General features: G+C 36.9%; 2 protein-coding genes across 2 annotated transcripts; both read left to right on the forward strand.

Moving 5' to 3' along the window:
- The first annotated feature begins 4,617 nt into the window (after positions 1-4,617).
- On the forward strand, positions 4,618-9,850 carry LOC145205399 (carbonic anhydrase 2-like). The gene is made up of 8 exons (XM_080078116.1): positions 4,618-4,754; positions 5,120-5,155; positions 6,091-6,258; positions 6,675-6,739; positions 7,521-7,697; positions 7,996-8,144; positions 8,597-8,678; positions 9,120-9,850. The coding sequence occupies exons 1-8, from the start codon at positions 4,673-4,675 to the stop codon at positions 9,321-9,323; spliced, it is 963 nt and encodes a 320-aa protein (XP_079934242.1). The 5' UTR covers positions 4,618-4,672; the 3' UTR covers positions 9,324-9,850.
- A 993-nt stretch (positions 9,851-10,843) lies between these two features.
- LOC145205609 (carbonic anhydrase 12-like) lies at positions 10,844-14,580 on the forward strand. Its single transcript, XM_080078341.1, has 7 exons — positions 10,844-10,886; positions 11,559-11,717; positions 11,942-12,006; positions 12,396-12,569; positions 13,084-13,232; positions 13,990-14,071; positions 14,401-14,580. The coding sequence occupies exons 1-7, from the start codon at positions 10,844-10,846 to the stop codon at positions 14,536-14,538; spliced, it is 810 nt and encodes a 269-aa protein (XP_079934467.1). The 3' UTR covers positions 14,539-14,580.
- The last annotated feature ends 13 nt before the right edge of the window (positions 14,581-14,593 follow it).

Below are 14,593 nucleotides of genomic sequence, written 5' to 3' on the forward strand. Positions count from 1 at the left end.
TTGTGTCTTGGTGGACTATTGTTTGTGAAGGGCGCAAACTTAGATAAACAACTTAAAATTTCTGACAACTTAAAAACTAGAGGTAAAGAATTTACAATCAGTTCAATGGGTCAGCTGTCGTTGGACTGCTGACCCATTGAACTGATTGTAAATTCTTTACCTCTAGTTTTTAAGTTGTCAGAAATTTTAAGTTGTCTACAACAAACTAGATTCACAACAGGCTGGTATATGCCTTGTCATATGCAGAAATCCGTTAATAGACCTGATAAACTTCATTATAGTAATGGTTGTTTCAAGAAGCATGGATTTGGTTGTACGCAAAAACATCGCTTCGATGAAGAAAATATATTATTATTTGTCCAAAAAAAAAAGAAAACGCTAATGCAGACTCAACTGCATCCCATTCACATTCAATTACCTCCGTTTAGTAACTTACATTCACGTGAAACCAGTGGTGGGATTCAGCCGGTTCCCACCGGCTATATAGAACCACAAAATTTTATGAGATCAGCGAACCGGTTAGCCTTACTTGTTACAGGCTGAAAAATATGACTTTTGTGATAAAACCGGCTGACAAAAAATTTGAATCCCACAACTGCTTAACGGTTAAGCCTTAACCATACCGCACCTCCCTTGGGTCCGCGAGCCACAGTTAGAGATTTTTTACATCACAAGCGTGACCGAAACCGGGTGAAAACTACCATCAACTTTTTTTAACCTTTTAATCAGAGTTGAAGTCGGGCCAGACTGTCAGATAGGGTTCGGGCTTCAGTGCATGTCGATAAACGTGACTCAAATTCCGGCCGGACTTTGCCCTTTTATGCCGCATTGTTACCATAACCAACTTTTGATCCTCATGAACTATGTTTCAAAAAAACAGACGGGTTTCAGGCTTTTCAGGCCGGTTTGGCCTTAATTCGGGCTGACTTTACATTCGACATCAGTCATGCCGACTTTTTACCACCTTTCAGGCCCCAATTTTGGGCCAGAATTTAAATATTTTTTGGGGGTCAAAGTTTGCTTCATTCGTCAGCAAGTTTTGGTTTGTGACCCGCAACGCAGGAGGTAAATTGTGACTGTCACGTAACAAGCGTGCTCTGTCGGGCGTTGCACAACTAGACATAAAGTCATGAGACCTGGTGCAAACACGAAGTTTGTGGGCACGTTCTTGGACGCAGGGGAAAGCCGCGACACGATTATTTGAGATTTGCTGCAACATTGCAAAAAGTAGGAAAACGTTCGCAATCTCCGAAATTTTATTGCAATCAGAAGATTCTATGTGCAACGTTTGTTCCTTGCATAAAAAAAAACATTTGATCAACCAGGTAATCCTGTAGGCTACATTTTCTAAAAGAGAAAAACAAAATCAATGGAAACGATTGTAGGTCACCATTAAGTAATACCTGCTAATGGAAAAAAATGACATGCAAATAACACCCACACGAACAAAACAGTTTAATATCTTCTTTACAATACAAAACTGTGTCATAAATTCGGGAAAAAAATTTCGAAAAATTCGAAATTCGGGTGCGAAAGAACGATACGTTGTCTTTGGAATTTTTTTAGTAAAGTTTAGTCAACCTTGCGGCTTGAACAACACTTACTCACCCTACTTTAACAAGTATAGCTGTTATGGTGCAAGTCAAACTTTTTGTTTTAGAGGCCTGTTTGTCAACCTTTGCAAAAATTTTACAGTGGCCAGTGTCATATATCGATTTTCAAAACGTTAAAAAACACTCCTGCGTTTTCAAATACAAAAACAAGTATGTGTCTCCCCTCAGAAAGGTGAGTGTTGCTAAATTTGCTTTGCAGAATTTTAACGATGTATGGCTAGTTACAACAAATTTCCCTGCAGTTTGCTTCTAATTAAAAAGTTGTGGCCTAAACTAACTCACAAAACACACAAACGGAATTTTCGGAAAGTCAATGACCCTTAAAAAGTATTTTTTTCATAATGTTTATCAGTTTATCAGCAGAAAGGCTATATAGTTATTGCTTTACGAGAAAGGTTGTGAAGAGGTCACAGCAACAACTTAATTGTTTCTTATTGCTTTCTCGCAGTTATTGCTTTACTCTGGAGCTTCGCAAGGTTGAACTGATGTTTGTTTGACAAATTTTTCCCAATTTCGTTTATAACGTGATACAATGCACTCAAGACACGGAATTCATTTGTTTTGTTTCGAACAATTAGGTTTCAACAATATTTTACAGTTAAACTTGTGTGAAACACATTTTGCCAGAAGTTTCTCAAAGTGACTTCAAATGTTCTTGAATTAAATTATCTTTATCTTCTGGTTAAGTGTATGAAAATATGAAATACGTAATACTTTAAATTTATTGAAACGTTAAACAACCAATAAAAGACCTAATCATGATACAACAAGTCGTATTTCGATTCTAAAAAGTATTAAATTATCAAACGTTGTCGGTTCTGTTCACAGAAGACACCATGGATCAAACTTTAAAAAAGTTAAGACAGCAAGTGCATACAATCAATAAATCTTTTCTGGATTTCTGTGCATGCTCGACTGAACAACAAAAAGAACTGGATTAAGGGGAAAGAAGAAAGAGACCCATTATCGACCTGCGGTGGTTGCAAACGGGAAAAATGATTAATATATGACTCATTAATGGACGGTGTATATTAGTGGCATTTTGGGGCTTTGTCGACGGGCGTGCGGTAATCGAACAATGAAACAGTTGTTCAATAATTAAAAAGCGACCGTTGACTTTCACTTTAAAAATCGCTTATTCGTCTGGTACGCTTTAAACCGCATTAATTGAAAAGCTGCCCACGTGCCTTTTGTTAAGGAACTCGAACTAATATATAATTAGCAACATATATATTTGGTGATTTGCCGATAAGCTTTAAAACGGCGTCCGTCGGCTGAAATGCTTCTGTGAAATGTTTGTATGTGGCTACTGCCTTCTTACATTAGGCAAGAATATTTTTGAACTCCTTTAGCCAGGTTAAACAGTTTTGTTTAGTCTACGAGTGGTTGTGATGTGATAAAACCGGTGGTGAGATTCAGCCGGTTCGCACCGGTTCTATAGAACCGTCTCACGAAATTTTATGGCGAACCGGTTAGCATTACTGGTTACTGTCAATAGAATTTTTGTAACAGAACCGGCTTAAAAAACATGACTTTTGTGATAGAACCGACTGACAAAAATATTGAATCCCACACCGGATAAACTCGTCTAAAACTGAAAACAGATTAAGAAACAGTCGATAGAGGTTTATTAGACAACCGAACGTAGGGTCGTAGATCAATCAGTTGACGTTAAGGCGCTTAATTGATTGATGCTTATGGTCGTTAGTCAGAAGATTAATTTGTGCAATCAACAGCAAGATATAAGCTGCCAAGCACTGCTGTTAAATATTACGTGGCCTTGTGTGGTGATGTTATTTCAATTGTGTGTTTGCACACAGGTAGGGTTGTTGAAAAACTAACAAAAATCAATGTTGAGTTTTTATAACGCCTTCTCAAGGCCTTGTATACTGTCGTTTATAAATAAGTGTGCCGTGATCGTTGGTCTGCAGCAATTAATATACAAGTTTATATAATGTAAGTTAAAGTTCAAAAGCATGGTCGACAAAGCGGCAGTACGTTAAAAGTCCTCTTTGGTTGACAGAGAACCAATTTCCGTCACTCACAAAAAAAACACGTTCGGATCAAGACGATAAACTGTGTGTAGGATATTGTAAATCACGAGTCACCAGAGACTCAGTACGACAGATGGAGACAACAGTCGCGTAACAGACTAAAAACTGAAAAGAAATCAAGACCAAGTAGGAAATGCAAGGCAGTAGAATTGTTAAGGAAAGTTTTCCTTACTTTGAAAAACCGTTTAGGATTAATACAAAACAGGAAAAACAATGTCTGCAATATCAGGTTGTCTGTAATCATGTGGTGCAACTATAAGCGAAAACCTTGCGCTCAAGACTGGGTACAGAAACATAAAGGGTTCAATTCTGGTGCGTTTTTAACTTCGTTAAAAGTCATTCAATGAACAGAAAATGCAAAGCGGTAGCACCGCTGAGTTCAAAATGTCAAGTTGCGGACAGTTAAAAGCTTACGTATAAGACCAGGCAAGGAACACAAAGAGGTTATTCTTGGTGCGTCTTTAATTTAACAATCGTTATAAGTCAAATATCGGGCAGGAAATACAAAGCGGTACCATCGTTAAGGTTAAGATGTTAAGTTGCGGGCAGTTAAAAGCTTACCCCTAAGATTAGACCAGGAACAAAAGTCCAAACTTAGTGCGTTGTTGCCTTACATGTCGTTGCAAGTGGATAGGCTATGCGAAAATATTCATTTAACAGCTATACCCATTTATAGTTGAACAAGGTAAAACAAATGTGCTGACTACATCCATAGTAAACTATAATAAAGCGTCATACTGAGTCAAGTCGAACGCGATCAATAATTTCATAAAGTTAGATGAGAATATAAAGAAATATTTAACATTTAAGAGTTTGACTTGAATCACCTTTATATCAGGGTTTTGAAATCCTTGTCCGGTTTTCAAGTTACTAGAACGGAAGTATCCACGTGGTCTCATTAATCGACGTTTAAGTAACATGACGGATGTAGTTATTACATCACACAACTTTCACCTTATGTCCTGTTTGCAGGGATCAAACTTTAGGTCGAGGTTCTAGTGGTTAATGGTTTATTTGGTTAGAAGGACAAGAGTAAAAATGATGCATTTATTTTCAACGTCAATTCTTCTCCTTGGACTAGTTGCAGGTAATTATTTCCATGTTTTAAGTATATAACAATGAATGTGTAAGGAGTATAACATTAACTTGCATTGTGGTGAAACTTATAAATAGCGCCCAAAAAGTCCCGTGTTAAAAATTATACTTTTATTTTAAAATGTGTATTTAAAAGTGAAATACTTAAAATGTACTTAAGTATTTAAATAATCGTGGCATATTTAGGCAGTGGTGGGATTCCATTTTTTGTCAGTCGGTTCTGTTACAAAAGTCTATTGACAGTAACCAGTAATGCTAACCGGTTCGCTGATCTCATAAAATTCCGTGAGACGGTTCTATAGAACCGGTGCGAACCGGCTGATTTAGGCTATCACGATCTTTGTTTTTAATTTACAGGAGCAATAGCGAGCGGTTCTTGGACGTACACAAATTGTAAGTAAAACTTGTTTTAAGTGAAATAGTGTAACCTTTTAAATGCTTGAATAGGTGTCGATGCTTAAAGCCTTGCTTTTTTGGTCGTTTTTTAAAAGTTCAAACAACTTGGACAATACTAGTCCTAATTGTGTCGCAAAATAATTAACTATTTGGGATTTAGTAAAAAAAATGTGGTTCTGAATTTCCGGATCTTCGAACTGGACCAGCTCGCATTGAAAATTCGTTCATTTTACAAACTCGATTCAGCATGTCAATCTCTGTGCTAAACATGCGGATAACACGGATTTGTTACAACATCGTAATGGTTGTTCGTAGCCACAATCAATCATGTTTAACAAAAGTTACAAAATTTCAACACGCACAGGGAACTGTCTGCTGTACCCTAGATTTGCGAAGCAAGTGCAACCCTCGATTTGCAAAGTTCTCCGCTGCAATAGCCGATTCCTGTTAGTTTGCACGCAGCACAGTTCTATGCTTTATTTTTTCTAGGCCAAAATGGTCTCATACGTTATGCCATTGTACTCGGGCCAGGTTTCGGGCTTGTACTTAGGTTAGAAACCTGATTTTGTAAGTAAATTATTTCTGCACGTGTGATTCTAGTTTTATCTGAAAAAAAAAATTATTAAAAAAAAGTAATACGTCAACTTTATAGAGATTTTCTGGAAATTGTTAATTTATTTCTTTTCCTTTGTTTATCGTGCACTGTACTAATCGCGCATTCAGTGTTATTTACCCTGATAAAGGCGAGCTGTATAGGACGTCGAAACGTCGGTATAAAAATACAATTGCCAGAAGAGCTTAATAAAGTTGATATTGTGCCTGGAAAAACAGCTTATATAAATACTAAGTTTTGATTGTCATTTAACCTGTCAACTTCAAAGTGATATATTTCTTTAGATTAATCTAATCATGTACGTTTATTCCGTGTGCAGTGAGCGCCTGGAATCTCCTTGCAAACACGAAATGCAATGGAAAGATCCAATCTCCCATCGCCATCGTTGATTCGGAAGCACAAACCAACGCAACCTTGGGAACGTTCACGAAAAATCACTTTATTCCCAACCCGATATCGAATACGGTCATTAACAACGGCCATTCACGTAAGTTAAGTCAACATTTCAGTTATCAAAGACAACTACTGGGACCGATTGCACCAATACAGTGGTTCTCAGCCGTTGGTAAGAAGACTATTTGTGTGGTTCTCGGGACGTTAATTAGCCTATGTTTAGGGATAAACTAGACATAGTTGCATATAATTTATTGAATATTCAGGATAAAAAAGGAGCTAATCGAAGTTATTGACCATTTGTAGTTAGCTGTCAGATTTTTTTTATCGCAACCCTGTATTAAGGAATATATTTCAATTTGGAAACTTCGTTACATACTAATTGCGGTTTTTATTCTCTATACAAGAAAATATATTTTTTCTGCATCTAAAAACGTTTGCAAATCGGTATTTAAACGTTTTTTTGCCGCTTTGTACCCCACATACAGTGAAGTCTTATGTTTTCAACAGTACAAGTGAATGTTGGAGGCGGATACATGATCAATGACCGAAAACTGTTGCCAGGTGTTTACTGGGTAAGTTCAAGAAAAATACTAAACTTTGCGTTTTAGCATAAACATTCAATTCAATTTAATAGTTCATTTGCCACGCTTTGAAATTATAATGATTGGACAAACATTAGGTCAGCTCCAGCAAATAACTACTTAGCTAGTTACCTTTTTTTCAAAAAAATACTGACAAACAGTGTAAAGTCAGGCCCGAATCAACCCCGTTTTTTTGGAGAATTGTAAACCCGAAAAGTCCGGCCTGACTTAGCCTACTACTCTCATTCAAATCACTAGGACAAAGTGCCCAAAAATGTTGACACGGAAAGTCATTATCGTTTTGACATTACACGAACATGGATCTAAAACGGCCAAAATCCGAAATTACAAGCTTGAAACCGCCTAAACCAAAAACTTGGTACAGTACAAAGCGTGAATTAGGCCCGAAAGTTAAGTTTTTAAAGTTAAAAATTACGACATAAAACTGGCTGAGTCTCAAGTCTAGTTCAAATCAAGCCCGTTTTATTTAAACCTATGCCCTAACCCGGCCCGAAAAGCCAAGCCCAACTTACAACTCTGACAACTCCCGTTTAAAAGGGTAAAGCTATAACGCAAGAACTCACAGTAGGCAGGTTGGATAAATTTCCGATAAGTGACGCAACGGAGCATAGCTGTTTACGGTGACAATAATTGCTGAGTCAGCATTTTTTTTAAACTTACCAAACCTGGCTACTGTGAGTTCTTATGTTAATAGCCCTACCGTTTATAAGCCCAAATCAAAAAGCCAAGAAAATCAATTGTTTTTTCGCAGCCAGCCCAGTTTCATTTTCACTGGGCGCTTCAAGGCAGCAGATCTGGCGGATCCGAGCACACCCTGAACGGGAAACAGTACTTTGCTGAAATGCACATTGTTCACAATAACAATAACACGAAAAATAATCAGCTCAACGAAAAGAATGGAATTGCCGTACTTGGTTTCTTCATACAGGTAAATGAAACCAATAAGGAAAATATACTCACTGGTATAATGTAAACACTTACTGGCATCAGTGCCACGTAAAAAACTATTAACGTTTCAAAAACGGTTTGTCACCATCAGTGAAAAATAGTGCTAAAACCGTCACTGATTATAAGCGTTTGCTGCCACGTTATGGAATAAAGCATGTCGCTTTTTAGGTCTAATTGAGCTATTAGTCTATCAGTGTTGTAACCTTTTTATGGCTAAAAAAACAAGCTAATTATAAATTTATGAATTAATTTGCATTGAGAAACTTTAAACTGTTCAGGCTGATGCAATTAGCAACAACACAGCATTCGATAAGTTGCTTCATCTTGCCAAGAAAGTAAAATACACCGGGGAATCTGCTATCGTCAATACACCATTGCCTGTCAGCGATTTTCTGCCCAAAGATTTGACGATGTTCTACAGATACAGGTAGACTTATATACGCTGTCTCTTTCGTTTCATTAAGTTGTTAAGCAGGGGTCGGCAACCCCTAGCATGCATACCAAGGTTTGCACGCGAGGTGGTTTTCAGGACACGCCAACCGATTTGCGTGTTTAAGTAACAATTTAACCTATTACACTGCTTGTTATAGTTTTTATCATGTCATTGTCTTAAAATTCAGCCTTACATGCACAAAACACTCACGCGAGGGACGCGAGGTCATCAACACATGGAAATAACAAGTAAAGTGGCACGCGTCGTCTAAAAGGTTGCCGACCCCTGTTGTAAACCGATGCAATAAAAACCATAACAAAACAAACTATGTCTGCTGTGTAAAAAAACTTTTTGACAAATAGCTTTGTATACAACTGTTCTTTTACCACATTTCGTAAACTGCATAGTGGTGCTAATTATTGACACCAATTTGTTTTTCAATTCAGCGGTTCCCTTACTACGCCTCTTTGCAATGAAGTGGTTGTTTGGTCGGTTTTCAAAACTCCAATATCCATTTCGAATTCGCAGGTAAGCCAGTGACCCTTACCAAAAATTTTTGTAAAGCACATTTAATCCCCAAATTTTAAGGCAATTTTTACTTGTTAATTTTTTGGACGCAACAGAACTTTGTAAGGTACTAGCACTTTAATTATACATTAAACCTGAAACCAGGGTCATATTTAGCGATAGGTGTGATATGTATAGTGTAACTGCAGCGCGATTAGTCATTTGCCGATTGTGCCCTTGACTGTTTGAGCTTTAACATTGCGCATCTATTTCCGGCTTGGTGATTGTTTTAGTGCACGTCGCTATGTTTTCTTTCAACGAACAAAATAAACTCTCAATTGTTTGGTAAAATTAACTCAAAACCAACTTCTTTAATCAAATATTGCTGAAAAGGTTGCCATAATAGTCATAGTCAGTATAACATAATTTACAGTGTTAAAAATGGCAAACACTATTTTGCAGAAGCAAGAATGGCAGTCAATATTGTATTACAACAACACAGAAACAGGTCAACAATATCTCATCGGAGACAACTTTCGACCAACGCAAAACCTCAATGGCCGAATCGTGACAAAACCTGGAAATAAATCACCCGATTTCAATCAACAATCCAAAATCAAGTTTCTACTGATAACCATGATTCCTATCGCCACCTTGTTGTTTTAACACAGCTGAAATCCGCTTTAAAAATCATGTCGGCTGAACAATTTTGAACTCAAATGCATTCAACATATAAATCAAAGACTTAATTGATGGCCTCATAAAAAGTATTGTCATGCTGTTGAACAAGTTTACCAAAAGTTATTAGTTATCTTTTACCGAATTGGATACAAGTACTATAAAGCAAGTGTAGATTTTTATCAAAAACAAATTGTCACTGCACACCTTGACTGACAAAAGAAAATCATTCAACAAATTTGTGTGAATTCAATTTATATGTCGTGTATATTTTACCTTGGCTTTAAAGTTTCATTGATACTCAAAACTACTTATCCACACCAAATTATGTGTGTTTATGTTTCATCATTTATTTCCTAGTGATATAATTGTGTGCAATGTCCCATGAGACTGAATAACAATCGTCTTTATGACGTAATAGTTCGTATGACGTCACTTCGTGAAATACATGTATTGTTTGAACAATGTTTTTTGTCAATATGATTTGATACTAGACAAATGTTGGTGGCTTAATTGGGAAGAAAAAATCTTTTCATTTGGAGTTGGCACAAATTGAGACTCCACTTCAACTAAATTTGCTTATTGTACATTTTCACCCTATACCATATATTTTTATGCTTTAACACAGTTTGCAAGTAGCTTATGCAGCTACTCTCTACTCAACCGATTGTAATACACCCTGCTTTGTTTTTCTGAAGTATAGGCTACATGGCAAACTATAGTAGAAAAAGGCAAGTTCCTCCGGAGGCCAAAAACGCCTCTGTAGATTGTACAGATGCTTGCTGTGTTGGTTGCCAGCAGCTCAGAAATTCACAAGACTGTCCCTTCATTTTACCAACCCTCAAAACTCCACAGTTCAAAGACATGGTTATTTTTCGGCAATTGTAGTTCAAAATGCAGGATGTATTTTTCACTTAAAACTCACCTTAACTTACCAATAATATAAAGGACCAACATTATCCAAGGCTAGCAATAACACAAAATGTCAGTTTAACAAGCAGTACAAAGCAACAAAACGTGTAATACCTTATAAAATGCCATGGCAGCATTTAGTCTACACTTCAAGGTAAATATCCAAAGATAAAGTTGGCTGCACATTGACTTAATGTTTCCAAGATTCCCAGCAAATTGCATTTAAAGAACTTTTTTGCTCCAATTCCTTGTTTCCAATACATTTTAGTGCGGGATGAAATTGCTTTTGTAGCCTGAAAAACAAACACAACGCATTCAGTTAAGTTTGGAAAGAAACGAAGAAAATCAAGTGCGCGTTTTTGCATGTTACATTAATAACGATTGAAACAATGCACATATGTAAGTTTTAAAAAGGGGGAATTATTGGCTACAATAATAATAATAAAGGAAATATAGTTATTAATGTATAACACACGTATTGATAAAATCTAAAGCTAATTTAAAGCAAAAAAAGACCTTATAATTTAATTTTAAATAAGCTATAACTGTATTAAAGTCCAACAAAGTAACAAAGGTAAATTAAAAACAATAGCCTAATGATTTCACCTTGGTTCGACAAATCAATTTATCCTGTTCAAGGTTTGTTTCCTTCCAGCAGTTTAAAGTGTGAAGTTAAGCCGATCACATAAACTTATATGCATTGCCAATAGTACAACCAAATCTGTTCAAAGTTAGGACTTGTATAGTTACAAACTTACAAGCATGAAGACTTCATTGTGCCTTTTTGTTTGTTGTTTGTTGTTTGCAACAGGTATTGAAAGTTCTTTATCAGTAGGTGCTTTTAGAAATGTATGTTTATTAAGAAGGGGCAAACATAGATTTTAAACGGCAATAAGATGAAGCTACACATAATTTATTTGTTATGTTTTTCTCATTTGCTGTAAGTCATATCCAACGCTATACCTATTTTTACCAGGTGTTTCATCAAGTGAATGGAGCTACTCAGATAGTAAGCGTTTTATTCTTATTTTTTGTCGTCACGTCAAAAAACAATGGACTAAAATTACTAAATGATGCTTATAATTGTTTTGTTTCCAAATGTTTTGTCTTTGTTTTCCAAATTGAATCAGATGTGAATAGATCGTGCCTTCAGTTCAGATTCGGTTTAGTTTAGAATTTGAGTTTGAATAATAAAGACTTGATTTGGGCCGCAATCTTAACACCTTTACACCTTATTTAAGCGTTTAAGAAGAATTCAGGTTCGGGCCGGGTTATGGCCAAACCCGCTTACAATTCTGTATTGTTTTGCAGTCGCTGCATGGGGAGGTTACTGCGCTACTGGAGAGAAACAATCGCCGATTAATATCGAGAGATCCAAAGTGATAGTTAATAGATCGCTCGGTCGGTTTACCCACGGTTTGTTCAAATCCATTCCGAGATCAATGGAGATTTTAAACAGCGGTCACGCTCGTAAGTTACAAAGCAAAGTAACAGAAAAACAACAGAAAAAAATACTGATAATTTCTTCAAGGATAAATTTGCTCGTTAGAAGAGTTAGCAAAAATAAAGTGAAATAGGTACACAAGACACGGACTTGAATAACAGCTTTAATAAAAAGCAAATTGCCAGCGACGTAGAGTAAAACGTATTCATTTTTATTAAAACAAACAGTTTAACTAAAACATTTTTTTTAGTGCAAGTGAATCTTGAAGGCGGCTGCAAAATCAACGATTCAACAATTCTTCCAAGTGTTTACCGGGTACGTAAGTACTGAACATGAAAAGTTTCATCTCGAATTAAAAGCGGCAAAGTATAGTGAGATCTGACACACCAAGTGTTAAGGCTGTGTCTTTAGGAGCTGCATTGTTTTGTGTATAACGTCATTTTAGAGCAATGCGACGTTTGTTTCGCACCTTTTTATTTTTTTCACGTGACTCAAGTGTGTATAAACGGGTGTAACTGATGTGGTCCCTCGTGTCACTGATAATGGCATGATCATTTGCCGAAATGTTTGAAATATAATACATGTCGCCTTTTAAGTATATTGGGTCGTTATTTTCACCATATAATTTGTAAACGTTTGAAACATTAGTTAACGTATCCATCATGTTAAATAGTAAGTCGACAAAGCCTTTTTTAACCACCCAGGCTGTGCAGTACCACTTTCACTGGGCGTCACGTGGAAGTCCCGGGGGTTCGGAGCACACCGTGAACGATAAACGATACTTTGCTGAAATGCATATCGTTCATTTGAATGACGAGGCAGGGGACGACTACCTCACCACTAAGAACGGACTCGCTGTACTGGGATTTTTTATTGAGGCGAGTTCCATGTGCAAACCAGGGTGATGTGTTCATTAATTGACTATAATCTGTATAAAAACACCAATTCAAGTCAATAAATGATATGTAAACCGCGGACAGTGCACATGGCTTTTCACACTGTTTCTCCAAACAAACTGGAGTGCCGTTAGACAGCTATATAAGCTTATACGACCTGTGTATTGTCACCAGCTGCACTGATGGGATCCGGTAGCTCGAAACAGTGTCTGTAAATTACTTAAATTTAATCAGTTTGCTGCAAAAGAACAAACGAAAAATTTTTTGTACATTTTTTGACATCATTCAAAAACTCGATAACCCATGTCTTTGTTCGGTGTCCTCGCTGTTTGCTTAACCGTTCAACAATAAAAAGTTAATGCAGCGACAAAGCAAATAAATTTAACTAGGGTTCGACCTTGAAATACTAGACTCTCGTTAGGTAAAAACACAGAACTAAATAAGCTTCAGGGCTGATCTTACTGGTAAATATTTTACTAAAGCCATTTTTGTTTAGGCAACTTCCACAGTAAACCACACTGGCTTTGACAAGATTCTGAGCTACGGACGGAATGTTCGTTTTGAGGGTGAAACTTTTGACATAACTGAAACCTTTCCAATTGACGACCTACTTCCGAATTCACTCAGAGATTATTACCGATACAGGTCGGCTGAATGTAACATTAACCAAAAAAAGTACAAGTACGCCTACTTGGGCCAGGAAATGTACCAAAGACTGATTTATAGGGTATTGGGGTTATTTGCTTTCATATCCTTTTCAACATTTGTTCGCTTTGGTCCTGAATGTTTCGTTTCTATCCAATGTGGAAGTATTTTGTGACTTTTCAGTTTAGTTAGGTGATCAGATACCCCTGAACTGTTGCAATGCTGCTAAAGTTTCTCGTTCGGATAAACACAAGTGATCGACAGTGGAGTAGAATAGGAAACGTTTTGGGCTAATCACTCTGGCATCTTGACGACCATTTTCTTTGTCTAATAACTCGTTGTCTACCATCTGGATCAGGGGTGGGCAACCTGCGGCCCGCGGGCCACATGCGGCCTTTGATTAAAGGTATGAGGCCCGCGAAGTCACTTGGACTCCAAATGTACTGACAAACGAGTCCAATTATTATATATTTTTGAGCAGATTAGGGCGCCCGATGCTATTTTACTACGACTTGGCAATATGCTGCGAGAATCAAATACGAATTTTACTTGTAGTAAGGCATTTTTAATATGCAACGAAGTAAAACCATTTTGTGTTATTTAAAGGTGCTGCCCGCGATCTGATTATCGCAATTGTATTTGCCCCCACAGTGACAAAGGTTGCCCACCCCTGATCTAGATAAACATATGTAAAGTTTAAACTAATTCGATAATATACGAACAGCTTAGGCCTACCTTATGACTTTAATATTGACAGCGGATCACTAACGACTCCCGATTGCAACGAAGTGGTGGTTTGGACTGTGTTTAGAAAACCTATTAAAATCTCCTACCTGCAGGTAAAAAAGTATATAAATATCTCATCTTTTTCGTGCTGTGTGTTTATGTATGTTTGCTTATTTATATTGTACATAGGCTTTAAGGTAGCCTACTGGTAGGCTTTAAGGGCGACCTATAAGCTATTCCTTACAACCAAAACTTTTACCGGTATACATAACAAACATATTGCAAATTTTGTTAGCCGTTGTGAGTATAGATTTTAAAATTGGATAACCCCAGAAACCTGTTGCTTATAAATTAAAAATATAAGCGTTGGGGCGTAATATCTTCTGGTACCTTAGATGTGGTTGCCAGTTACTGAATGCTGATTGGTTAACCTGTTTTGTAGAAAGTTGAGTGGCAATCTTTGTTTTACGACGGTGAGGAAGGCGAAGAAGATTTGACCTTGATCGGAAACAACTTTCGACCTTGTCAGAGTTTATATGGTCGTGCTGTTACGAAGCCATCTAGACTTTGGAACAAATAATTTGGCTACACACTTGTGAAAAATCCAGGCTAACTCCTTGGTTTCGCCTTTTGTA

This window comes from Phallusia mammillata, chromosome 8, assembly GCF_965637545.1.
Source record: "Phallusia mammillata chromosome 8, kaPhaMamm4.hap1.1, whole genome shotgun sequence".
NCBI classification, from domain to species: Eukaryota; Metazoa; Chordata; class Ascidiacea; order Phlebobranchia; family Ascidiidae; genus Phallusia; species Phallusia mammillata.